Here is a 26,497-nt window from a genome sequence, read left to right on the forward strand (position 1 = left end):
CGAACGTACGGGTGCCCGGAGCAGACAAAATAGCGTCTTCCGGCTCGGTCAGGCCGCGCGTGCCTGGTTGCCAGGCAACCTCCCCGCTCTCTTCCGGCCTAGCTCCCGAGTCGCACGCGCGAAAACACACACCTGGGTTTTTGTTTTTTTGGTGTGTGGGTGTGTTTGGGGGGGGATGGCCAAATTCGTGCTTGCAGGTGAGGCGGCGGCGGCTCCGTCATGGAGTCTCTCCCTCCCCTCTCTCTCTCTCACACACAACGTCCTGCCCAGGTTTCGTAGGGCTGGGCTGGCTCGCGCCCCCTGAGCATGCACAGAATGCCCCACTCCCGGCAGTCGTTCTGGGATGGGGAATGATATTGCCGGGCGAGTCGAAGCAGTTCCATCAGGCAGGAATAAATAAAGAGGAGGCTGCTTCCCTCACCTGGGCGTCCAAGGCACCCCCCTCTGTGTTAGGAAGCAGATCAACCCAGTTAATATATGATTGTGTTTTTCTTAGAACGATTGGTTATTATTATTATTATTGGGTGGGTGCATATATACAGTATATATAAAAGGGGCAATCTGCCGTTCCTGGAAAGTAAATAGGCAGCAAGTATTCATAAGCTTGTGAATATATACTGTATATTCACTCCTTTGACTTCACAAGCTTATGAATACTTGCTGCCTATTTACTTTCCAGGAACGGCAGATTGCCCCTATTATGCTAAGGCGGATGGATGGATGGATATATATAGATATAGATATAGATATAGATATAGATATACTCCACCTTTCTCTGGCAGGAGCTCAAGGCAACTTACAGATAAAAATAAGAACAGCTAAAAACATGTGTCAGGGGCAGGGAAACAACAACAAATAAGAAACAATTAAACCTTAATTGAATTAAAACTATAGTACGGTGATCGCCTCTCTGTCATTAATGATACTGTGACTAATTTTCGTTTTGTACACCTGGACACATCTGAGAGCGCCTGCTAATGTTTATTTGTTCATTCATTAGGATGGAGCAGGAGCCCCGTAGGATCTGTGAAGGGGACATAAAGCCACAAAGATCTGGCCATATTTCTGTCTAGGCCAATATCCTGCCCACCAGATGCCTCTGGGGAAGCCTGCAAGCAGGACCCAAGATCCTTTCCTGCTTGCAATTCCCTAGCAGCCAGTGCTCAGAGGCATACTGGTTGCCTCCAACAGTGGAGGGAGAACACAGCCATTGTGGCTAGCAGGCCCTGATCACCTAATCAGCCTTTGACTAATTTGCCCAAGCTCCTTTTCATCTGGCCCTCACTACATCTTATGGCAGGAAATTCCAGGAGTTGACTCAGTAGAAACATACAGAGCGGGGTGCATGGAAGTCGTGCTTGGGGAAGTAATGCACTGTTGCTCTGCCCCGGTTATCACCCTCCTTTGCAATAAGCGTTCACTTCTTTGACTTCATGAGCTTATGAATATTTGCTTGCTTGCTTACTTTCCAGGGAAGGCGGATTGCCCCTATTATGCTAAGGCAGAACTCCTTGCTGATTATTTGCAGAAAAATCTGCCTCACTTCAGGGTGCACAAGATTACTCAGCATCCAGACAACTGGGAGGTAAAATATATTCATGCGGTTCACTAGTGCAGTAATGGCTCCTCGCAGGGCTGGTCCTGTGGAACGCCCTTCCAGCAGATGTCAAGGAAATAAGCAGCTATCCTACTTTTAAAAGACATCTGAAGGCAGCCCTGTTTAGGGAAGTTTTTAATATTTAATGCTGTATTGTTTTAATATTCAATTGGGAGCCGTCCAGAGTGGCTGGGGAGACTCAGCCAGATGGGCAGGGTACAAATAAATTATTATTATTATTATTATTATTATTATTATTATTATATTATTTTAGGGATAGTGAGGCAGCCATGTCGGGCAGTTGATTCGGGGTCTCATTAAAGGGCAGCAAACGTTAGTTTAAAAAATTATTATTAGGAAGACAGTGCTTGTTAGATTTTCTGCCTCAATTACCAAAATAACTTTGCCAGCCTTAAATACTATGCATTTTGGGTGGTGTGCAGGGGACATCATTTGTTGCTGCTCTGCCTTGGGCAGCAAAATCTCCTGGGCAGGCCCTGTTCAGAACCAACTTTTCAGGTGACCTAATGGGCAGACTTGCAGGAAGGGAAGGCTGGGGTGAGCTGCTATGCTGTGCAAGGCTCTCTGGATCCTTCCCACTGAGTATGATTATGTTTTTGTAAATGATGTTCATCTTGACCTTTTTATCAGGGAAGGTGGGGTACAAATATTTTAAATCAGGCATAGGCAAACTCTCGTCCTCCAGATGTTTTGGATCTACAATTCCCATCATCCCTCGCTAACAGGACCGGTGGTCAAGGATGATGGGAATTGTAGTCCCAAAACATCTGGAGGGCCGGAGTTTGCCTATGCTTGTTTTAAAATAAATATGTGATGTGATGTGGGCAAACCTGTAATGGCCTGGTATTTCTCTAGTTCACATAGGCTCCTTAGATGGAAGTATATAAATGGACAAGCACTGACTTATAGAGAATATGGGCACAGTGCCTCTGTTGACCCTTATTGGGATATATTTCTATTTCTTTTGTCTTCTTTCTATTGAAAAATTACAGCCTGGGTAAGAAGTGGGTGCTGAAGGAGGCTCTTGGTTGAAGCGTTTGAAATCCTGCCCACTAGTGGATACATCTGTATATTTGACTAGCATGCTGCTTTCCAAAAAGAGTGTTGGCTAAAGCTTTCTTAAAATTTCCTGAAGCAATACTGGTCCACATTGGTCCTTTCATACATTCAAGCAGACATCGGTCTGCATTTTTTTTCTCACTGCAGCATCCAGTTCAATGCACTTGCTTTCAACTAATCCATAAATGCCTTATTAATGTATGTACATTCAAATTAGCATTAGATGCACAGGTACAAAATGTATGAGCCTGTTATAAAATATGAAGGGAAAGTGTTTGGGCACATCATCTTGGGAAATTACTGTTTCAGTATTGCCTTGAAAGCTTTTTCTGGATTTAACACGTTTACAATACTTTTCATGCTTGCTTTCGGGGATTTTGCTTCTAGAAGTGGCTGCAGGAGATCTGTGAACAGAATGGATGGAAACATAAGCGCTCTCCAATTATTTGGAGGGAATTGTTGGACCGTGGAGGAAAGGGACTTCTTCTGGGAGGATTCAATGATTTCCTTGAACATGCCCAGGTCTGCATCTTCTTCTCTTCTTGTCTCTACGTTTAGTGAGTATTCAGTTGGCTAAATAATATCCGTGCTATGGTCCATGGGGTCACGAAGAGTCGGACATGACTAAACGACTAAACAACAACAACAAAATAATATCCCATCTCCCAACAAAATACTACAACCCGAAGAATGCTTGTGAGAGAGATAGTACTGTAAATGCGAACTTATATTTCTTTGTAACCACACTAGAATCACACTCAAAGACCATAAGACCTTTTAATGGTGTTGGACTTCCAACTTCCTTCAGCCCTAAGCAGCATATCCTGTGGTTAGGAATGGTGGGAGATGTAGTCCAACAACATCCAGGGACAGGCACAAGTTTCCCTATCCATGTCATAAGGAGCTTGGAAAACCTATCATAATTAGAGAGACGATTTGATTACTGAGGCCATTGGGAAAGGGCAAGGAGGAATGAGTTCGGGCTTAATTTGATTATCAGGAAAGTATTCCTAAAGGTAGGGATTGCCTATGGCCTGGGTTATTTAAATCTAAAGAATACTGCTACTGCAATGGACTGGCCATGGTGATGATAATGGTACTGCTGTATTCTGCTTTGATCAGAACCCACATAGTATAATTTAGGAAGGATCTCAACAAACTGAAGCATGTCTAGAGGAGGGCAACAATTGTGAGGCGCTTATATGACAATAAATACTGAGATCAAGTCCTGTGAGGAAAGGTTGTAGGAATTGGCTGTGCTTAACCTGAAAAAAAGATTACGGCGAAGCAAAATAGTAGCCATTTTCAACAATGAGGTCCAGTGCCGAGGGCCGTCCAGCAGTTCCCTCGCTGAGAGAAGTTACAGGGAACCAAGCAGAGGGCCTTCTCGGTAGTGGCACCTGCCCTGTGGAACGCCCTCCCACCAGATGTCAAAGAGAAAAACAACTATCAGACTTTTAGAAGACATCTGAAGGCAGCCCTGTTTAGGGAAGCTTTCAATGTTTGACGGTCTATTGTATTTTATTATTTTGTTGGAAGCCACCACGATTGGCTGGGGAAACCCAGCCAGATGGGCGGGGTATAAATAATAAGTTGTTGTTGTTGTTGTTGTTGTTGTTGTTGTTAATAATAATAATAATAATATTTGAAGGACTGTCACCCTAATGATAAATCACATTTGTTTTTTGTTTTTGTTGCTCCAAAGCAGGCATCCCCAAACTTCAGCCTTCCAGATGTTTTGAGAATACAATTCCCATCATCCCTGACCACTGGTCCTGTTAGCTAGGGATCATGGGAGTTGTAGGCCAAAACACCTGGAGGGCCGCAGTTTAGGGATGCCTGCTCCAGAGGATAGGAACCAAACCAAATAACCCGAAAAGTATTTAGACTAAACATTAGAAAGAACTTCCTGATGGGACAAGTTGTTTGATAGTAGAGGATGGATGGTTGCTGTAGTACTGTAGTGGGTTACTTGCTTCAGGAGGAGTTTGGACTAGATTACTTTGAAGATCTTTCCAGCACCGATGATTTGATGATAATAAATTATTATTTCTCTTCTACTAACATACTCGGAGCATCCATCACAGATGGAACTTAATGCAGGATTTCCCTATTCTGTCCCTTGGTTCCTCCCCCCCCCCTTCAAACACACTACTATTTTTTTAAAGGTTTTGTTCTTCAGATTTTTGATTAAATGGTGATAATGTCTGAGCCATATTTGGATGTCTGCTGATGACTCTTTTTAATCTTCAGCAATACTATGACATCACATCCGACATGATGACTGAAGAGATGCTCACAATAGCCAAGGAGAACTTGCAGACTCACATAGTGATTGACCAGGAGGAGGAAGAACTTAAAGGCCTTATAAATCCATTGCACATTTGGATAAATAGGTGGGAAAGATGAAAATAAACTGCACAGGGAGTCTCAAAAACTTCAGTCCAATCCTTTTCTTTTTAAACAATGCAGCTGTCAGGGAACCTGGAATATTAGCAGAATCCGAAACCTGTGCATGACTGAACACACTCTTTGCTTGTAACACAAAGATCCACATTTGTATATGTGAGCACTTACAGTGCAGACCCTAATTCCCATTTTTTATTTCCCAACTGCAGGGCACCTTGCATTTCATCAAAGATCTCAACATCCCCAAAGTTTGGGAAGTGAGATTTATATGTATAAATAAAATAGTGGTTGCTTTTAAAAAAATCACCCTTATACTAATACTTAATCAACTAAGCATGGCATTGATCGAAAGCATCTGATAAATTTATTGGTCTATTTACAGCTAGGTTTTTGGTTTTTTTAAAAGGTGTAATGTCTACATGCATCAATATTTTAAAATTAGAATATAAAGATAGTTCTGGACATTCAAGCAGCAGTGAGGAGCTCATGGCATGTTTGGGAAGAATTATTGGGCTTATGGGATAACACTAACTTTGCCATATACTGGGATAAGTAATTACTTCATTCCACTTTTATCCATTCTGGCTTTTTATGTGTGTCCCCCCCTCAAACTTCCTTAATCTCTACTTTCTTTCTGGTTTTAGTTTTGACTTACTGAAAAGCAGTCCTATAGGGTACAGCCATAGGGTACAGCCGATCTCCCCTTCCACCCACAGAGTGGGAGATCCTTGGGAGACAAAGAAGGCCTCCCCTCATGAGCTTTCCTGCTGTGGGAATGGAAATCTCAGCTAATGCAGTAACAGCAAAAGGGGTGTGTGCCAGTGGCAGACCAGAGGAGGCTTGGGGTCCACTGGATCCAAAGACCTTGTGTCCATCTCTCCCCCCCCCCCCGCCCCCGAATTGAGGTTGGGGAAAGTGCACCAGCCCAGGATCTGGAATACTGATTTTTCCCACTGTGGAAGGAAAGTTTATGTTGCACACTGCCTTGCTATATTTTCTATGAATGCGTGATTGTTAAATATTTACATAAAGAAGCAAACAGCAAGCAACGGAAAGGAGAGAGGAGAGAAAATGGCACAACCACCGTCCCAACTGCCCCACACTTGGCTTGCACAAGTCCAGCAGGCCTTTAGATTTGGCTGTTCAGCAGCCACAACTTCTCTCTCCCCTGACCTAGTACGTTAATGTTATTAAGCAGCTTTCCCTGCATTCTCACTGCAGAATTGCTTTGGAATGACTGTTGTTGTGGGAACCTCAATCTCAGTAGTCTACCAGCCTATGTGATTGTTACGTCTTCAGTGTTAAGTTGTTGTTGTTTTAATAAAAAAAGTTACAAAAACTAAGTAGGTTATAGTTTAGAAAAATCAAACACTTACGCAGTTACATTAATGTAGTCTGTAACCACGTAGCTTAAAAATAACTTAGCTGCAATGCCTGCTGTTAGAAGATAATGTCATTAGATTCCATGGCAAGGTATCATTGTTCATTTCTTCTAATACAAGCACTAAGAGTTGATTACTGTACTGAGGACCATGGAAACCAATGGAATAAAAAGATTTTGGGGGTGGGGTGGGGGGAATAGCTCTCCTCTGCATAAAACCAGTGTTTTTTGTTCACTGCTAACTATTTTTCTTGTCTTAACAGAGCATCAGCTAGTATCTGCTATCATCTGATCCCTTTGTTAATCAATGGGGAAATATTTGGAATGGAAACTGAGATCAGCCTCCACTTGCTTGACAGAAAGGGCTGCGAAGAACTTCTTGAAGCTATCGTTATGGAGGCTCAGGACTTGGCATCCCCTGTCCTTCGTGGTGTCACTTTGTACACTGAACTGGACGACAAGACTTTTCTCGAAGCTGAAGTCATCATTTTGCTTGATGACATCCTTCAAGAGGCAATCCCATCTTTTGAAGAATGCATCCAGCAAGTTATCAATCAATGTGAAATATATGGTCCTCTGATAGAGAAGAATGCCAAAAGTAATGTCAGAGTTGTTGTGATGGGGAAAACCTTTGTCAACCTTAAGGCATTGATGCTTATTACACATGCTCCATCCATCAACCCTCAGAATATTGTCACTGTATCCCTGCTCTTGGAAAATGAAGCCAAGGCCATGATGGCAAGAAAAATGGGAATGCATCCAGCAGGTATGTAACAAATGATTGCAGATTGACTAATGTTTATTTAGTTATTTTGGATTGTCACGTTGTCTTGCCTCAGGGCAAATTATGTGAAGCAAATGAAAAAATGAAAATAACATAGAAGCACACATCCATACTAAAACCCACAAAAATAACCAAGGTTTAAAATATTTTAGACCATGGGTAGGCAAACTAAGGCCCAAGGGCTGGATCAGGCCCAGTCACCTTCTAAATCCTGCCCAGGGACGGTCCAGGAATCTGTGTGTTTTTACATGAGTAGAATGTGTGCTTTTATTTAAAATGCATCTCTGGATTATTTGCAGGGCATAGGAATTCATTCATCCCCCCCCCCCCAAAAAAATATAGTCCGGTCCCCCACAAGGTCGAAGGGACAGTGGGCCAGCCCCCTGCTGAAAAAGTTTGCTGACCCCTGTTCAATCCAAAATCACTACTGAAATGGGAGGACTTGAACTTTCTCTGAAGGAAGCTCAGGCTCTGATGCACTTTTAGGGAAAGGCAATTCTGCAGTACTGGTGTGTGAGATTGCCTCTGAGATTGTATCTCTGCAAACCCTTTGTGTGCATGCAGGCTAGCCAATAGGCTGATCATAACATTGGTCCATGCTAGAAGATTTCTCAGTTTGACTCAGATAATCAAAGCTAGGGTGCAGTGGGAGAGGGGGGAAACACAGGGAGGAATTCAACGTAGTGCTGTGGCAAGTGTTCCATCAACACAAGCTTCTCAGCTTGCCAGATGGAACAATCCCCACTCTCTGACTTTTGTGCGCCATTCTGAGGTTCTCCTGAACCCCCCTGAGCCATAGAGCTTGTGGATATCCTTCACTGGTGAAACTAATCTAATTGAATCTTGCCCATAATTTACAGACTCTCTAAAAGGTCTGCGGTTCTACTATGGTGAACCTCACCAGGCCTTAGTTAAGGACCTTAGGCAGTTTCTTGCCTCATGGGACACAGCAAAAGACATGTCTTTTGAAAGTACTCCTTGGGAACAAGAGGCAGTTAACTGTGCCATGCGAACGGTTACCATGATCAGTGGCTCCCAAAAGCAATGGCTATGTGGAGCCTCTGGATTAGAGCCAATCTGCTTGAGGGAGCAACACCAGGAAATGGCTTTTGCCCTCATGGCCTGCTTCGCGTGGGCTTCCCAGAGACATTTGACTGACCACTGTGGAAAACAGGATGCTGAACTACTGTATATTCCTGCATATAAAACTACTTTTTAACCCAGGAAAATCTTCTCAAAAGTCGGGGGTCGTCTTATATGCCAGGTCGTATTTCTTATACGTTGAGTATATCCCAAACTCTATATCAGGGGTCCCCAGACTAAGGCCCATGGGCCGCATATGGCCTGAAGGCCTCTTTTATCTGGACCGCGACGACCCCCGCCGCCCGCTGCCACCACCCACTCTTACCGGCACGGCGTTGCGCTTCCGGGTCGGGAAAAAATGCCAAAAATCATTTGTGCGTATGGGCCTCTCCCGACCTGGAAGTGCACCGGAAATAGCGCAAACGTCATTTCCGGTGCACTTCCGGGTCGGGGGAGGCCCATGCACACAAACAATTTTCGGTGCTTTTTTCCGACCCAGAAGCGCGCCACCGCACCTGTAAGAGTGTGTGCGCATGCGCATGGGTGCGCACTCCCCCGCCCTCTGACCCGCCGCACTGTGGGCACCGGCCCGAAGCTGGGTAAGTTTGGGGACCCCTGCTCTATATTTTAACTGGAAAAGTTAGGGGTCGTCTTATACGCCCAGTCGTCTTGTACGTCGGAATATACGGGTACATGCATCCTGCAGAACCTTTGTTCTGTTCCAGTGGGGTTTTCCCTTCCGTTCTTACCTGTTATGCTTATGCATCTTTCGATTGTTGTCTTCAACAGGAATAAAAAATCTCATAGTCTGGGGTAATATCAGTGGGAGCAGCTTCATCGATCTGAGTAAAACACAGCTCTATAGATATGACAGCGCCATCTGGGGCCCACCAAGCTTTTTCCGTTATTTGATGGATGTCCTGTTTGATCGGTATTTTTTTGTGATACTTTTTATTTTTTTTAAAAAAACCTTGCTTTTATGCCATCCCTTCCCAGAGTCTGAAGTGGTGTTTGCACTTTACACATCGGCCCAAGACCTTTGCCTCTTCCATAGTCTATTGCATTTTACAACCCCAAAGTCTACTCTACAGTGCTTTGGGGCATTGTGATGGTGTTTGAAAAATCTTAAACAACTGAGAGCATCCAACTCAAAGACTTGAAAAATGGAAAAAAAAAAGTATCCATGTGCTAAGAAGCAGAAGCATTGTTCTTTTCAGGACTCAGTTCTCAGGACAAAATTCCCAAATTGAGCCCAGAAAGGCACAAGAATGCCAGTGCTTCCATTTTCCAAATGCACTTTCCAAGTGAAAAGCACAGGAAGTGTGAAACAGAATATTCTAAATTAAGCTTCTCTCCTGATCTTTACTTCCACCAACAGAGAGAGCTCTGCTACAAATCAAAGCTTCTCTAATGCACTTTTGAGTCTCTATGGAATGTTACATAAGGAGCAGCATCATTATCTAATACAGTGGTACCTCTACTTACGAATAACTCTACTTACGAATGTTTCTACTTACGAATGGAGCTCCGTCCGCCATCTTGGATGCGGTTTAGATAGGGTTTTTTCTACTTACGAATTTTTAGATAAGATTTTTTCTACTTACGATTTTTTTCTCCCAATGCATTTCTATGGGATTCGACTTACAATTTTTTTCTACTTACAAATGTGCGTTTGGAACACATTGAATTCGTAAGTAGAGGTACCACTGTACCTGATTTGGTGCTTTAAAGTTATTAAGGTCACAGTATTTAATTAAGAAATAAATGGTCTAGTTGTGGCAAGGGTCATAAGCAACAATAGCTCCAGTGCTCTGTTAGAGTCATACCATGTAAGGATCTGAAACACATTTTCCCACCTAAATTACTGTAGTAATATTACTATTATTTATTAAATTCGTTAAATGCTGTTTCTAGATTTCATCCTGAAGTATATCTATATTTGAGAGCTCCTGTTTTGTTTTTGTTTTCGAGTGCTCTTCATCAGAGTTTCCATCACACAGCTACCCTGCAGGCTCCCCCGTCACCTTCAAACCTGCCAATGAGTTGGACGATGAAGCAGCCACACCTTCTCCAACATTTTACCCCTCCTCCTGTGGTCCACCCTCTTCTCCCCCCCGGCAGCTCCGCTGCTTCCTGCAAGCAGGGGAGCAGATAATAGCACTCGAAGGGAAACAGAAGGGAGAGGAGGTGGCTGTCTCATTTCCCAGTTCTGAGACAAAAGAGGCAACACGTGGACCGATGAATGATAAGGGCATAAATGTATGTCTTTCTAAATTGCAGCGAAGCATAATTCAAAAGTACAGTCTGTGTAGTATCAAAATAAAATTCATCCAGTGACACAATTTATTGAAATGTTTGGCGATATCTGTTGATGCAAATAATAGACAGTGATCCGGATAATGACATTGTTTCGACGTGCAGTGGTCATAAGCCTATGGCTGTATATATTGCTGAGTTGAACACTGAGGAAGACTACGTCGAAGCAGTGTCATTATCCGGACCACTGTCTATTATTTGCATAGTACATAGACTTGTACTTTTGAATTAAGCTTCGCTTCAATTTATAAAGACGTGTTGAGAACAGTTTCTACCTATGGGCTGTGAGGCTGCTGAATGGAAGACAGCAACATTGCAGCTGACATTCGGGGTTGGTGGTCGCACGACAGCACACAGAGTGTAACAAGGACCGAGAGATTGGGGGGGGGTGTGATTTAATCTCACTGTAAACAAGTGGTACAGTGACAATAAAGTATTTCTATTTCTATTCTTTGGGGGTCTGAGACTTGAGCCTCTTGATGAGGAGCGGCGTGCTTAAAAATGGTTTGGAACGTAGTCTTTTACTGTAGTTTCCTTTGTGTTTAAGGAAAGCTCTCCTTTCTCATTTGACAGTGAATGGCTACGAGCAGAGTTTCTGACTGCGATGAGTTCGTTGAGTTCCTGGGAAATTCATTGCGTAGGCATTGCACCAGCACATGCCATTTTTACTGTGCTGAGGTACTGGTATCTGGACTCCCCTCCAGGAGAGCTGGTCTCCCTGGGAGTACTCAGTGAAGGTAAATGTTGCTCTTTAGTCAAACAATCATCAAGCGCTTCTCTGTCGCACTGCTCCATTTCCACCAGAGGCCATGAGGAAGGCTTGTGTTTTTCTATCCGAATTAAAATCTTTGCGTACGATACAGCCAAAGTTTAAGCAAAGTACCATTGATTTCAGTAGCAGAATTTCATGCCCACTTAAATCTCTTCCACTGAAATCAATGGGGCAGAATATTGAGATATGGTCTATGTATGTAATTCGCAGTTTTAATGGCAAATGTGTGGGTGTGTTGTTATCTGTGAATAAAATACACTTTGGAGGGACTGTTTCTATTCCTTAGGTCAGTTTGGGATTCCTGAGGGAATTGTCTACTCCATGCCTGTAATTTTCCAGAATGGAAGCTGGAAGGTCTCCACAGATCTACAAATCAGTGAGAAAAACCAAGAATATCTTCAGAATATAACCTATGATCTGATTCGGGTAACCTCATGCTGCTTTCATGTTCTGTACGATTGTTTTCATAAATCTTCCTTCTAGGTATGGACACATTCCAAACAAGAGACTCCCTTCATGTTAGATTTACTCCACATATGGTGGTCTGATTTCCATTCGGATTCAGCATCTAAATTGATCCTTAGAGAGCGGCACTTGCTACTGCAAACAATACGTTGTTACTAGTTTAAATTTAAAGAGTGCAGTTAAGGCAAATTTCATTTAGCACTGAAAGGCTGCCTAGTACTTCCTAGATTTGTACCCATTTACTTGGCCAGTTCGTGATTGTTTTCCAGACAGGAAACAAACAAAAAATCCTATATCTGTATAATTGGGGCAAAGGAGAAGCAGTAACTCACAGTTCTTCCCCCAGGCATAGGCAACCTTTGGCTCCCAGATGTTTTGGAACTACGATTCCCATGATCCCTAGCTAACAGGGCCAGTGGTCAGGGATCATGGGAGTTGTAGTTCCAAAACATCTGGGAGCCAAAGGTTGCCTATGCCTGAATGTTCCTTGATTCTCCAAGCTCCAAAATAAATGTTAAGATCACGGATTTGCCCAGGTGTGAAATCTGAGTTGTCAGTCATTCATAGAAGATTTGCACAAATAAAAAAGGCACAAACATAACCCATAAATAAACCCTGACCCATCACTTTCAGTGGAAATTGTTAAGTGTGTTTAGGATCAAACCTTTGGGGAAATACTGTAATTAAGATCACCCTGAGGTCATAGTATTATTGTTTCATCAGTTATTGTGTTGTGTCTGTGTACCGCCCCCGCCCCCGCCCAGTATTCAGCATTTAGATTATTGAGATGAAAGATGCTACTTTAAAACACCACTCTAATTTTTTTTTGGGGGGGGCTGATTATCTTTGTGGCTCAAACTGGTAGTATTGGCAAATAAATGCCAATCAAAAATTGCACTTTATTGGGGTAATAATTGTTGCGTAATAAATTTCTTGTTTCCCTATGCAGGAAAAGCAAGTTGCATTAGGTGAAGTAACAGAATTGTATCCAGAGAGAAAAGGTAAAAATCAGCAGGATGTGAGTGCTTTCTGTAATAGATAAAACACAGTGAATATGAAGGCCAGATTTAAAATCGGATGCTCTCAGTGGTGAGATTTTTAAACTGAACATGCCTATTACTAGACCTTTGGAATCCCCGATTACTTGAGCGATGATCATACAATCTGAGTTGCTTTTATAATTCTGCAAGTTATAATGTCCAAAAACAATATGAGACTGTTTCATCTTAAGAAATAGTTGTCTGGGCCAGAATCCAAAGAAACTAGGCTGGGGAGCCCAAGGAGATTTGACTGACTTTTCCCTCAAAAACCAGCCCATCCACCCACATCACATGACAAACTCCTTTTGAAACTGAGGAAGGTTTCAAAAATAATTTGTGAAATGAGCTGGAGGCTAGCTGTTTGAAGACCAAAACAAAAACCCAGACCTAGCACAAAATCCTTGCGTATGCAGCCCCTTGGATCCCGGCCTTTGATTGGCATTCAGGAGCACTTTGTGGAATATTTGAAGGACTATATAGCACAGGATCCAAAATGCTAGGTGCACTGAAGGGGCTCCATGTTATATAGGTCTGATTTAGAAGTAAATCCTGCTGAGTTGAACAAGGCTTACTCCCAGGAAAGAGGGCATAGGATTGCAGCCTTAAAGTTCAAACGACGATGAATAACTTATAGCACCTGATTAAATTCCTGTAAGTTCTCAACTGAAGCCTCTCTTGGGATTTTATATATCACCTTTTTTTTTTGCTGTAGAACCAACCACAACATCCCCATTGTTATTAACATTTTACTTTAGCTTGGCAAAGTGCATTTCGTTGATATAGTTAATCTCATTATGTGGATATTGTTTCTTACAGTCAGCCCTGTGCCACATCTAGCAGATGAAGAGGAAAGCCTCCAAGCTGAGGAGGAGGGTAACTCAACAAAATATTTTAAATATATTATTTTATTGCTGCCTGGAGAAGTGACTAGAAAACATAGATTTACCTTGCCTTTTATTTGCAAAATCATTATCCAGCTCTCCAGGTGACGGCCCAAGCTTAGATACCATGAGTGTTTTTTTGGGGGGGGGGGATCTACATTTGGTTATCTTCAGAATCGTTCAATCTTTTGCCTTACCTTCCGAAATCTGCCATTGAGTTTGTCAACAACAAAAAAAAGACTTAGAGAATTTTTTTGTAAATGCAAATTAAGGACCTATTCTGTGACCCAAGGCCTGTGACCCAGTCACTCCGTATGTAATGAAAAACTAGACGAGACAGCAAGATATGGATTTTGACTTGCTTCTGACAGGTTTTTGAGAAACCCATCCTGAGTCTTAGTAATCACATTAGCCTGCATGTGTAGGGGAAAAGGGCATGAAATAGAAGAGGCAAGTTAATTCCAGGTTGTGCTAGTTAATTCCAGGTTGAGTTGGGCAATTAAACGGGCTGTTTCCTGGTGAATGTGTCATTGCATCATACAGGCAACTAAAGAACATAGCAGGTTTTTGTACTACTGCAAGAAAGTGTTATCTTATTCTTGATAGTTAAGGCAGAGCAATTGTTACTGCCTGTGTTGCCCTACTCATCACCTAGAGGGCTGGGTGAATAGGTGACTAACTAAGGCCCGGGGGCCAGATCCAGCCCAATCACCTTCTAAATCCGGCCCGCGGATGGTTCGGGAATCAGTGTGTTTTTACATGAGTAGAATGTGTGCTTTTATTTAAAATGCATCTCTGGGTTATTTGCGGGGCATAGGAAATTGTTCATTCCCCCCCCCCCAAAAAAAATATAGTCCGACCCCCCCACAAGCTCTGAGGGACAGTGGACTGGCCCCCTGAAAAATTTGCTGAGCCCTGAGATAGACTCTAGGAAAAATGTAATGGGTCTGGGAAAACGTCAGAGGGGATGAGCTCCAGCCCTACCTGCTTCACAGAGACAAGGGGGAAATAGCACACAAGCTGGCACTGATGGCTGGGCCACTGCTTTTCTCATTGAAAAAGTTCTCAGGTCTGTTCTTTAATCTGGTTTATTTTAGGACTTGGACTTTCACCCACTAGCCAAGGGATCACCGAAGAAAAAGATGGAGAAACTACTGCTGAAGGTAAATCTTAAAACTGTGTAGTGTGTTTAGGACCGAGCTAAAACAGCCTCCCCAAACTATGCCCTTTGTCAGTGGTGAAGCTGGAGGGCAGGCAAAGAGACATCAGATTTTCTAGGAAAGGGGGGTGAAATTCTCCAATGCTTTTCCGTCAGAAAATTCTCTCCTTCAGAAGGGATCAGCTCCAGCCCTGCATGCTTCACAGAGACAAGGGGGAAACAGCACACACAGTAGGACTGATGGCTGTTTCTGTGCCACTGCTATCCTCACTGCAAAAGCTCACAGGTCTGTTCTTTAATCCGGTTTCTTTTAGGACTTGGACCATCACCCAGTGGCCAAGGAATCGCCGAAGAAATCACCGAAGAAACTGCTGAAGGTAAATCTTAAACTGCAAGTATGTGCGTGCGTGTTTGTTGTTGTTTAGTCGTTTAGTCGTGTCCGACTCTTTGTGACCCCATGGACCAGAGCACGCCAGGCACTCCTGTCTTCCACAGCCTCCCGCAGTTTGGTCAAACTGATGTTGGTAGCTTCAAGAACACTGTCCAACCATCTCTTCCTCTGTCGTCCTCTTCTCCTAGTGCCCTCCATCTTTCCCAACATCAGGGTCTTTTCCAAGGATTCTTCTCTTCTCATGAGGTGGCCAAAGTATTGGAGCCTCAGCTTCACGATCTGTCCTTCCAGTGAGCACTCAGGGCTGATTTCATTAAGAATGGAAATGTGTGTGTGTGTTTAGGACTGAGCTAAAATAGCCTTCCCAAACTACACCATTTGTCAGTGGTGAAACTGAAGGCGGGAGAAGAGTCATCAAATTTTCTCGGAGAGGGAGGTGAAATTCTTCAACGCTTTTCCCTCAGAAAATTCTCTCCTTTCAGATTTTGACTCAGTGTTGAATGCAATGCTTCTGTCCGTATACGTTGATGAAGGAAGCAGTGGGCTAAGAGAGGAAGACCTCTACCTTCAGTGACACTGTAATAATATTCAACAAGATCAAAACTGGATCCACAGTTTCATCCAGAATTAACAAGTGGCAAAACTGGAGAGACCATTTTGCCATATTTATCCCATGGGAGGACTGCAATTCTCCAATAGTTTGGGAAGAGATTGGGTAGGGGAAGTTTTCCAAAACTGGCTAAGAAAAGCTATTTTCTGGATACTTCTAGCCCAGCCCTAATTTCTTTTCCTCCCAAGTTTAAAAAAAATCTGACAACAACAACCCAAATCTGTTCAGGCATACTTCAAGCCAGGACAGAAAATGGGCAGATGAAAAGAAGCAACTTTCCCACGAATTGTTTTTTGTCTGAAAATCACTCCCCCCAAGGTGCTTCTACCTCTGATTCCTCATTCACACATTCAAGTCACTATTTGATTTGCAGTTATCAAATGACAAGCATGTGTGTGTAAACTAGAGAAGAGAGAGAGTATTTTACTCAGGGAATTTGAAAAGCTGAAAAGCTGGCAACCTTAGTCTCTTGCGTGTCCTTGCTTAATTACCAGCAATGCTATTCCCAAAGCTTTTTTAAAAATTTTTTAATAATTTAATTTAATTTTATATACCACTGATTGTGAAAATAGGCTTTCAGTTACAAAGATAAAAACCAGTTACACAAACATTAAAATATAAACATCCACAATTGAGATACACAATTAAAGATGGTTGGCTGCGAGTTTGTTTTGTGCCATTGGCTGCTATCTTTTCCTAGCAGCACCAGTTTTGGAATTCAGGTTGGACTGTTTCGCAAGGCAGCATCAGAAGCAACTTTAAAAAGTCAGAACTGAAGCACTACTAGTATGTGCACACAAGCCTTTGTGAGTGCACTTCCTCCTCCCAAAAGAGAGTTTCTGGATCCTGCCCATTGGCCTCGGTTTAGGAAGCCTTTCTATACCTTGCCCTTCTCATAACCTAGAGAAGCATGCCAACCGTATCTCTTGTCGAACCCTTCCAGGCTAGCATGTCAGTATTATTCAATGTCTTCCATTCTCGTATCCCCGAAAGGCATTCTGATGAGCACAGCTCTGATGGTACAGCCCAAGTGGCGATCCTCCATGCTTTTCTTAAGGGAGGGTGAGGGCCATAGTTCACTGGTGGGACATCTCTTTTGCATCTCTTTTGCAAGTTCAGTCCCTCACATCTTTAGTTAGGTCTGGGGGAGACTTTGGAGCCCATCAGTGCAGAAGATGGTGAACTAGATGGACAAATTGTCTGACTCGGTATAAAGCCCCTTTTTTGTGTTCCTAGCTTCTTGTGATAAGTAGGTCAGAATATGCTAACAGATTATAAAAAGAAGAATGTTTGAAATGTATGAAATGTAAAATTAACAATTCTTTCTGCATCAGAGGCTGAAGGTTCTCCTGGTGAGCCAAAGAATCCTGAAGAAGAAAACATCGAAGAATCCACTGGCGAAAATGCAGAAGATCCTGTAGATGGTAGGCCCAAGCTGCTTAAAAATAAATAAAAAAATCTACTCCTTCAGATGATAAAACAGCAGTATCGTTTTAGCAAGCATACAGGGGTAAGGTCCAACTATTTATAAACCTTATATTTGAATTGTGAAACCAGGTATTTCTTCCAGTTGGGACTCGTAACTCAAAAAAGTAATGTAAAAAAATCTTTCTATTTGTTGGTAGTAGGCCTCATTTTTAAAACTGTTGTGGTATTTGTTGATGCATGGCATCTTCTCAAATCTGCATTACTTTCTGGCTTACATTAACAATAGCAGAATTGCTTTTCACAGTAAAGTGTTTGCTTCAGTCATAACATAAATTAATTGACTCCTTAGGCATTTCAGGTATAGGCAAAGAAAACAGGTGCAATAAGATTGTGTAACAGTATGCATAGAACTTTCTCCCCCCCCCAAATTTTTTTTATTAAAGCTTGAAAGAACAAAGAACAAACAGTATACACAGAAATGAACATCAAGTATCAGGCATTTTTAAACATAAAAATTAAAAGAAAATAGATAAGGAAGAGAAGATGCCTAGAACTTTCTATCGTTCTCTGAAATTATACAGATGCAGTTTTATAAAATGCAGTTTTATAAACGACTGCTGATGACTGCAGTTGGTCCTGCGGGGGAAAAGCAAGGGCTGAGGCGCTAAAGAAAGCCTCAGCCCTTGCTTTTTCCCGCAGGACCAATTGCAGTCATCAGCAGTCGTTAACAGCCATCTACAGGTTTACCACTCCCATCAGCCCATCACCCATTCCCCACCACCACCACCCTCTGTATATACATAAGGGTCTGACTCTTCTGTTTCAAGTGTATCTGAAGAAGTGTGCATGCACACGAAAGCTCATACCAAAATAAAAACTTAGTTGGTCTTTAAGGTGCTACTGAAGGAATTTTTTTATTTTGTGAGAAGCCAAGTTACAGGGAACCAGGCAGAGGGCCTTCTCAGTAGTGGCGCCCGCCCTGTGGAACGCCCTTCCATCGGAGGTCAAGGAGATAAACAACTACCTGACATTTAGAAAACACCTAAAGGCAGCTCTTTAATCTGTGATATTTTAATGTATTTTGGTATTTGTTGGAAGCCTCCCAGAGTGGTGGGGGAAACCCAGCCAGATGGGCAGAGTATAAATATAATAATAATAATAATAATAATAATAATAATAATAATAATAATAATAATGGATAGCCATTCTTTAGGCAGTCTCCATGACTGTCCTATTTGGAAAAGCAAAAGCAGAAAGAAACTAAAATGCTTCCTTCTATTTATTTGTTTTTATTCTGCAGCTCCTGATTTGTCTTAAGCAGATGCCAACTTGAGCAATTGAGAATTAAGTTCAGAATTCACTGCTGCTTAATTCAGCTGCCTCTGAGAAAATCCCTGGATGCATTAGCTTCTGTTGCTCAACAACAGGAAAACGTTAATTCTTCTTTCTGAATGTAATGAATTAAGTAACTGTGTAAAAACTTAAGCGTGTTTTGTCTTCCATGTGCATACTAAACAAACATGGCACATTTTTGTTGGAGTATTTGGATCAAACCAGTTTAGCTCCATTTAAATGCAGCGATATCATCTTGAAAATCATTTTGTGGGCTGGAAAAATGCACTAGAAATTCAAAACACTTATATTAAAATTTGTAGAGGATGATGTTCAAATCCATAGCGAAATTTGGATGATACACCCTTCTGCCTTCTTACTACACTTGATGGAGGAGCAAGATTAACCCTTTGGAGCAACCTGAAATCTGTTTTGCACGCTCAACTGTCTAATCGACTCAAGGCTTCTTAGCACCCTCTAGGTGCTTTAAAGACTGCTGACTCTGGGGTTTTTCCTTCACAGCCAGCTTTCCTCCCTCACCTCCTTGTTGTGTTTTTCTCAACAACCAGTCTCAAGAAGATGTAGTTCTGGAGAACTGAGAAAACTTGCTCGCCGCTTTGTGACGTTTTAGTGCGTTCTAATAAAGATGAAATCTTAATAAGGCTTTGATATTTATTTCCATTGGAACAACCCAGGTATGCTACTGTTTTTGAAATAAGGAAGTATTTTGGATATGTTATAAGCAAAAGAAAGTGCAGATCACCGGGTAAATCTTTGTGGAGTGGAGCTTTCTTGGAGGGGATCATTTGAGTGGGGTGAGGTGGGCATCCAAGGAGGTGCAAAAACACTGAACTTGGCTGTATTGGTTCCACATAAACTAAAGCACCAAGGGGTTTGTGAGAATGAAAAGTGCAGCAGACAAGCACTGAAAAAAACTATGATTTGGGCTTCTGCATACCTCAAGGTTTCTCCAAGCATCCTAATGTTTTTCAGTAACCCTGTCTTGGCTTCAGCCCTGTCAACAGTCAACCACTTCATCATTAGAGGGAATTAGAATCAGGATTTTGTGCTGCTACAAGAGCAACATAATTAATTACTGTAATAAAGAAATCTTTTGTATTGGTCTTTTGATTTGGTCTTCCAGAAGTATACACAGAAATAGCTAAAGCCAGTGTGGGGTAGTTGTTGGACTATGACGCTTGTACCTATATTTAATATTCATCAAAAAATATATACAGTGGTACGTCTACTTACGAATGTTTCTACTTACGAATGAAGCTCCGTCCGCCATCTTGAATGCGGTTTAGATAGGATTTTTTCTACTTACGAATTTTTAGATAGGGTTGCTTCTACTTACGAATTTTTTCTCCCAATGCATTCCTATGGGATTCAACTTACAATTTTTTTCGACTTACAAATGTGTGTTCGGAACGCATTAAATTTGTAAGTAGAGGTGCCACTGTATGATGAAATGCCTAAAACTGTGATTATGGTGGATCGGATTCCAAAAGCACCCATTTTTGTAAGTTCCTTCATAAGGAAACCCAATTGTTCCAGAGCTTGTTTCATTACATTGAAACTTTCGAAGCCACTCATCTTAAGAGTTGTAAAAGTTCGTTTTATGTCCTTAAAATAATCTCTCCGGCTTTTAATAAATTCTTTATTGCTTTAGGGGGGGGGTTGTGAATTTGACGCAAGGACAGTAGCTCACTGCCCTTTCATGTTTTTCTTCCTGTGTTACTGATAACGGCTCCTCTCTTGCTTCTCGGTCTCTATAGCAGCATCATGTTTCTCAGCTACCCGGAGATACTCAAATCTCACTTTCCAGAAAGACAGAGAAAGGGGGCAGACCTGTGCGTAATGGCCTTCAGAGACACAGTTCAAAGACGCTGCCCGTTTTCAATTATTCAGAATCTCTATTATTAATTGAGAACCCTTCGGGGTTTTGTTGCTGTGAGGGGAGAACCGTTGCAAGGAAGCTGGGCGTTTTCGCTGTAAAAGTAGTGAAAACTCCCAATTATTTCAAGGGCTTGCACTTATCCCCAACTCTGGGGTGTCAGTTCATAATGGGGGACAGACTGTTTTGTCTTCCTTGAACCCCCTGCAGGCCTTGTGTAGATGACAACCACAGAGGTAAAGTCTTCCCTTAAGGAGATCTCGTGTATGCGGTTGCAGCAGAGTGAAAGAAAGGATGACGGAGGTGATATTTTTGATTAATGTACTTTACCTTTCGCTCTTCATGTGGTATTTCCAGGCTGCAGCAGAACTACCTTCTTCACTGATCCCTCACCTTTGCACCTGAGGATCCTGAAACCTGTGTAGTGATAAAGAAAGACCTGGGAAAGGGATGGTTTGTATGTGTGTAAAAGGCCCAGGAAAGAGCCTCAGTTGAAACTGGTTCCTTGTGTGTTGTGGTAAGCCACACTTTACTGAAATGTCAGATATAGCTCTTTTTTACACAAACAAATGGCACTGCCGTATTTTTCCTTATCACACAGTGCATTTTGAGTCATTCAGAACTGTAATGAGAAGGCTGGCATTGCTTTGCCTATATAATTTCTTTTGACTGCCTTTTCTTTCTTTAATCAGTGTTTGAAGGGTCCCATTGGCAAGCATTTTGAACACATTTCAGTTCACTAGTATGATCAGCCGTATAGTGCCATGCATTTCTTCAATTCCGGGGGTGCTTAAAATTAAAATTATTTACAAATTTGTTATGGAGACATTATATCTTAGTATTGTTATTGGACCTATCATAAATAAGAGGTATTACCGATCATTACTTAGCACTGAATGAGCTGCACTGATTCTCACCTTTGCTGTTTGGTCTTCCAGGACACGAGTTCGAGATCTAGTTCCAGCTAGGCTGCTCACTCTGTGCCCTTGCTTGTGTTGTGCCGCTTGTGTATTTTCTTGTGGCTGCTTGAAAGCTGCAACTTTCTATCATAGTTCATTTACTTACAGGGACACCACAGTTTGTTTTCCTGTCTCCAAGTTGAGTAAGATGGATCTGGACCAACAAGGTAAATATTAAAAAGGTGCCTTATGCGCCTCCAAAAGTTATGAGTTATCTAATACGTTGGCCTCCTATTACAAATGGAACTGGATCTTTGTCTGAATGTTTGGTTTGCTTTTAAAGCAGAGGGGCCCACCCAGGAAAAAAAGTTTCCTCATGCACACACATCACAGACACACACACACACACACACACACACACACCCTCCTGCATTCCCTGTGGCACACGTCCAGGCTATGTCTCTCTAGTGGAATCCAGACACACACATATAAAAAAAAGCTCAATGAAAATGCTTTTTCAAAAAATGTTTTGAAAAATATATTGAACTAGCTGGCCCTGCCACGCATTGCGGTGGCTAATCCCTGTGACTGCCACCACCCTGTGTCGATCCATGACGTATCCCACCCCTCCCCCCCCCACCCCGGGTTTTCCCTGTGATTCCCCCCAACCTGTCCCATCCCATGACGTATCATGCCCCCTCTTCCCTCCACTCCCGTGTCATCCCTGTGACTGGTCCCACCGTGTCCTGACCTATCCCGTCCCCTCCTTCTCCCCCAACCCCCAACCAGGCGTTGCTGTGGCTTTTTGTGTTAAATGGACCTTTTTCTGTTAAATGGACCTTCAAAGTCTCCCTTCAGAGTCCCCTCACCTTCAGAGTCTCCCTTCATTTTGCCCACAATCATTCCCCTCCAATACGCATGTTCTGTAAAATTTTGCCCTGTCCCAACCCAGACTCCCCTACCCACGCGTGTTATGTGAAATCCCCTCACCCCCCCAACACATTTATCCTACCCAAAGGCACGGCCCCGTAAAAGGCCCATATTCAGTTGGTTGTTGCCTGCCGCCTAGTCATTTTTCACGGCTGGGCAATGGTGCGACCTAGTCAGTTCTCCCGGCTGGGCAATGCTGGGACCTAGTCAGTTATCCCAGCTGGGCAATGTTGGTAATTGTTGGAAGCTGCCTAGAGTGGCGGGGAAAACCCAGCCAGATGGGCGGGATATAAATAATAAAATAATAATAAAAATAATGTTCTGCATTCTCTTCACAGAGGCTCTGAATACCGTTGAGAATTCTGTCTACAGAACAGCCCTGAAGCTCCGTGCTGTGCAAAGCCTATGCCAACGTAAGTGTAATAGTCCGGCCTCCTGTGCAACTTGGTAGGAGGTGAGTTGGACCCAGCGTTGAACCTGTAATGCATGGCTCTAAGGGTCTCCAGGGTTCAGCATACAGTATTATGTTTTCATCTGCATAAACAGGTGGGAAGGATACCTAAAGAAATGAAGCACCATTGAAGTTCCCAACCAGAGATAAGAAACTTTCGCTTCAGTTTTGGCTTAACCACAGTTTAGCATATTATCCAAATCGTAAATTGCAGATAATCCTAACTATTGTTTGATAATCAAACCAGCTTCACAATCCAGTGCTTGAAGTTGTTGTTGTTGTTTAATCGTTTAGTCGTGTCCGACTCTTCGTGACCCCATGGACCATAGCACGCCAGACACTCCTGTCTTGCACTGCCTCCCGCAGTTTGGTCAAACTCATGTCCGTAGCTTCGAGAACACTGTCCAACCATCTCCTCCTCTGTCGTCCCCTTCTCCTAGTGCCCTCCATCTTTCCCAACATCAGGGTCTTTTCCAAGGATTCTTCTCTTCTCATGAGGTGGCCAAAGTATTGGAGCCTCAGCCTCAGCTTGAAGTTAGCTTGTTTCAAACAAACCACAGTTAAGATTAATCACAGTTTGTCCAAATTCAGGTGACATGACAAGCTGTAATTAATGGAAAGGGGGGGGGGATGAAAGCTTCCAGACTCCTCCTAACAGCTGTGCCAGAAGAGGACCGGAAATGCAAAAGCCTACACTCATTCCCACCATTGTTAAAACCATGGTTTATTGTGATTCCTGAACACAATAAGAGTTACAAAATCTGAGTTAACTTGGAGGAGGTCTATGAACCACGCAGCGTGAGAAGCTGAAATAATGAATGGCAATTACTTCATTTGGAGTTGAGCTGGTGGGCCTTCGGAATTAATTTGTTGCTTTATTTTTCAGTCAGGTTGATTGACGTCTCTTCGGTTCAGCAAATCCTGCCAAACCACAAATGCCGGGCAGAGAAGCAGAAGCCTCTCTCCGTGGAGCAGCTCATGCGACTGCTAAAGGAGCTGTTTAAGAGAACCAGATTAGAGAAACCAGGCCAGGTGGAGCCAGAGGCGGCCGAACTAACTCTGAGCCTCCTGACCTCTGCGTATGACAGGTGACAACACAGAGACACCTAGTGTCTCCAGGCGCGGTGCTAGGGCTTTTTGTGCCCTAAGCAAAACACTTTCTGGCGCCCCCCTGGGCGCTTGCATCATGACGCACGCATCATGACGCACGCACGCTGCTGATGCCCCTGCGTCCCCTCCATTGGCGGGAGGAGCGCGGGCCAAGGGGGGAGCTCGGCGCCCTCCCGCCTGTGGAGGGGACGCTTTGAGCTCCTCAGCAGCGGCGGCTGCAGCGAGCAAGCAGCAGCGGCGGCAGCAGCACCCATAGCTGAAGGCTTCAGCTACGGGCGCTGCCGCCGCTTGCTCACTACAGCCACTGGGGAGCTCACAGCGTCCCCTCCGTAGGCGGGGGGGCGCTGAGCTCTCCTTTTGGCTTGCGCTCCTCCCGCCTGTGGAGGGGACTCTGGGGGCTCCTCGGTGAGTGAGCGGGCGGGTGGGCGGCGGCGGCAGCGCCCATAGCTGAAGGCTTCGGCTGCAGGCGCTTGCTGCCACTACCACCACCGTCGCTCGCTCGCTGCGGCCTCCGCCGCTGGGGAGCTCTCGGCATCCCCTCCATAGGCGGGAGGGCGCTGAGCTCTCCTTTTGGCTCGCGCTCCTCCTGCCTGTGGAGGGGACGCTCTGAGCTCCTCGGGGAGTGAGCCGGTGGGGGGCGGCGGCGCGGGGGTATTGCGGGGCAGGCTCGGCAGCGCCCCCTCCATTTTGGTGCCCTAGGCAATGGCCTAGTCCGCCTAAATGGATGCACCAGGCCTGAGTGTCTCGTGGTAGATTTATGGCAGCTTCACCTTTTGATGCAAAAATGCCTGGTTCATTTGTTTTTTTAAAAAAAATCCATGGTTATATATATGGCAATTCCAAACTAGGCCCAGTTTTCAGATCGACAGGTGCAGAAAATAACCCTTAGAGGTGATTTTTGCATGGCATGTACCGTATCTCTACCTACACATATTGGCTTGTTTTCTGGTTGCAGGTTATGATATCATGGCCCCAGTAATGGGCTCTAGACCTGTGGTTCCCAATGTGGGGCACCCCACACACAGGGGGGGGCGCAATTCGAAAATGAGTTAGACCAAGTTCATGGCCTTAATGGGACGCGGGTGGCGCTGTGGGTTAAACCACAGAGCCTAGGGCTTGCCGATCAGAAGGTCTGCGGTTTGAATCCCCATGACAGGGTGAGCTCCCGTTGCTCAGTCCCTGCTCCTGCCAACCTAGCAGTTTCGAAAGCACATCAGAGTAGATAAATAGGCGGGAAGGTAAATGGCATTTCCATGCACTGCTCTGGTTTCGCCAGAAGCGGCTTAGTCATGCTGGCCACATGACCTGGAAGCTCCCTCGGCCAGTAAAGCGAGATGAACGCCGCAACCCCAGAGTCGTTCACGATTGGACCTAACGGTCAGGGGTCCCTTTGCCTTTAATGGCCTTTTAGCTTCCTCCACGTGAATGGGAGTTCAATTTTTGAATAATAAGAATTATATGTACTAGGAGGGGGGCATCAGGATTTTAGAGGTGCTTAGGTGGGGCATAACCCAAAAAAAAGGTTGGGAACCACTGCTCTAGACCTAGGGTGGGCAACCTGTGCCTAGCAGAGATTGGCTGAGGGGGTGACATCGCACACCTGGTTTCTTGATGCCAAGTAACACTATCGCTTACTGAGAGGAGGAAGTACTGGGAGCTCAGCATCATAAAGACACAGAAGTAGCAGCATGGGGGGGGTCGGTCCTGTGTTTTCTTAATTGTTGGTTTTTCTCCCGTTTGAATTTGTCTCGTTTTGTACATTGACTTCCCCACCCACACCTCTTGCATTTTGTTGTAAATCACCTCAAGTACAGCTCATTGTGGAAAGGCAGCATACAAATAAATAAAACAAGCATTTAGAGAGCTGCAGATTCCTGGCACTGGTCTGGTGTAGAACCTTTCTCCTTTTTTTGGTCAGGAAAAGGGACTTCAGATTCCAAATTTGGTAGATAGCTCATGTAGAAGCTGTTGGTCTCCCTCTTGCTTCATGCCCCCTTTTTCTTCCATTGTAGGAATGGAGTGGGCTTTATCCAGCCCCGATCAGCTGCAGCTGCTCTAATTGCTCTCTCAGGGGATGGCCTGCTTACCAAATATAGAGGTAAGCAGTATTGCTCTTCTGTATTTATTCTCCACAAGAAGTTAGGCTCAGAGTGCTGACAAACATACACACTTTTTTTTTTGCACAGTAAGCAATCAAGTCTTGCTAAGCGCAGACGAAAATGTGAAAAATGAATTGCGCAGACGAAAATGTGAAAAATGAAATAAATGCAGCTTCTCTTTTCCTCTACACCTCTCAGTTTCCCTTTTTGCATCAGTAGAGGCAAGCAGTGCTGGATTTAGGGCGGTGGAAGTGGTTCCCCCGCACGAGATGCTGAGCCGAGGGGGTGCAAAATCGAGAAGATCCATAACTGAGAAGATCCATTGGGGCGCCAAGTTTGGACCTCACTCAGGGTGCCATTATTACCCAAAATTACCGTTCCTC

General features: G+C 43.8%; 2 protein-coding genes across 8 annotated transcripts in view; both read left to right on the forward strand.

The window, feature by feature from the left end:
* Nucleotides 1-7: 7 nt before the first annotated feature.
* On the forward strand, nucleotides 8-19,389 carry MDH1B (malate dehydrogenase 1B). Of its 5 annotated transcripts, none has more exons than XM_035133802.3 (14): nucleotides 8-197; nucleotides 1,473-1,585; nucleotides 3,065-3,199; nucleotides 4,931-5,073; nucleotides 6,731-7,233; nucleotides 9,124-9,265; nucleotides 11,224-11,387; nucleotides 11,709-11,848; nucleotides 12,837-12,888; nucleotides 13,744-13,800; nucleotides 14,906-14,971; nucleotides 15,282-15,344; nucleotides 17,303-17,392; nucleotides 18,697-19,389. In XM_035133802.3, exons 1-14 carry the CDS (start codon nucleotides 176-178, stop codon nucleotides 18,711-18,713), a joined length of 1,707 nt encoding a protein of 568 aa, XP_034989693.2. In that variant the 5' UTR covers nucleotides 8-175; the 3' UTR covers nucleotides 18,714-19,389. The 5 variants fall into 5 exon arrangements, with proteins under 5 accessions (XP_034989693.2, XP_088532032.1, XP_088532040.1 ...); XM_088675906.1 differs by having other exon boundaries at nucleotides 18-197; nucleotides 3,065-3,234; XM_060282087.2 differs by lacking the exon at nucleotides 8-197 and having other exon boundaries at nucleotides 1,329-1,585.
* A 1,593-nt stretch (nucleotides 19,390-20,982) lies between these two features.
* DYTN (dystrotelin) overlaps nucleotides 20,983-26,497 on the forward strand; it is a 30,639-nt gene continuing 25,124 nt past the window's right edge. For all 3 annotated transcript variants that reach the window (XM_088675932.1, XM_088675942.1, XM_088675923.1), the window contains exons 1-4: nucleotides 20,983-21,751; nucleotides 22,793-22,867; nucleotides 23,792-23,993; nucleotides 26,028-26,113. In XM_088675932.1, the coding sequence (XP_088532058.1) occupies nucleotides 21,733-21,751; nucleotides 22,793-22,867; nucleotides 23,792-23,993; nucleotides 26,028-26,113 (382 nt within the window). In that variant the 5' untranslated portion in view covers nucleotides 20,983-21,732. The remainder of the gene's footprint in view (nucleotides 21,752-22,792; nucleotides 22,868-23,791; nucleotides 23,994-26,027; nucleotides 26,114-26,497) is intronic.

This window comes from Zootoca vivipara, chromosome 1 (genome assembly GCF_965207765.1).
Source record: "Zootoca vivipara chromosome 1, rZooViv2.hap1.1, whole genome shotgun sequence".
Taxonomy (NCBI): domain Eukaryota; kingdom Metazoa; phylum Chordata; class Lepidosauria; order Squamata; family Lacertidae; genus Zootoca; species Zootoca vivipara.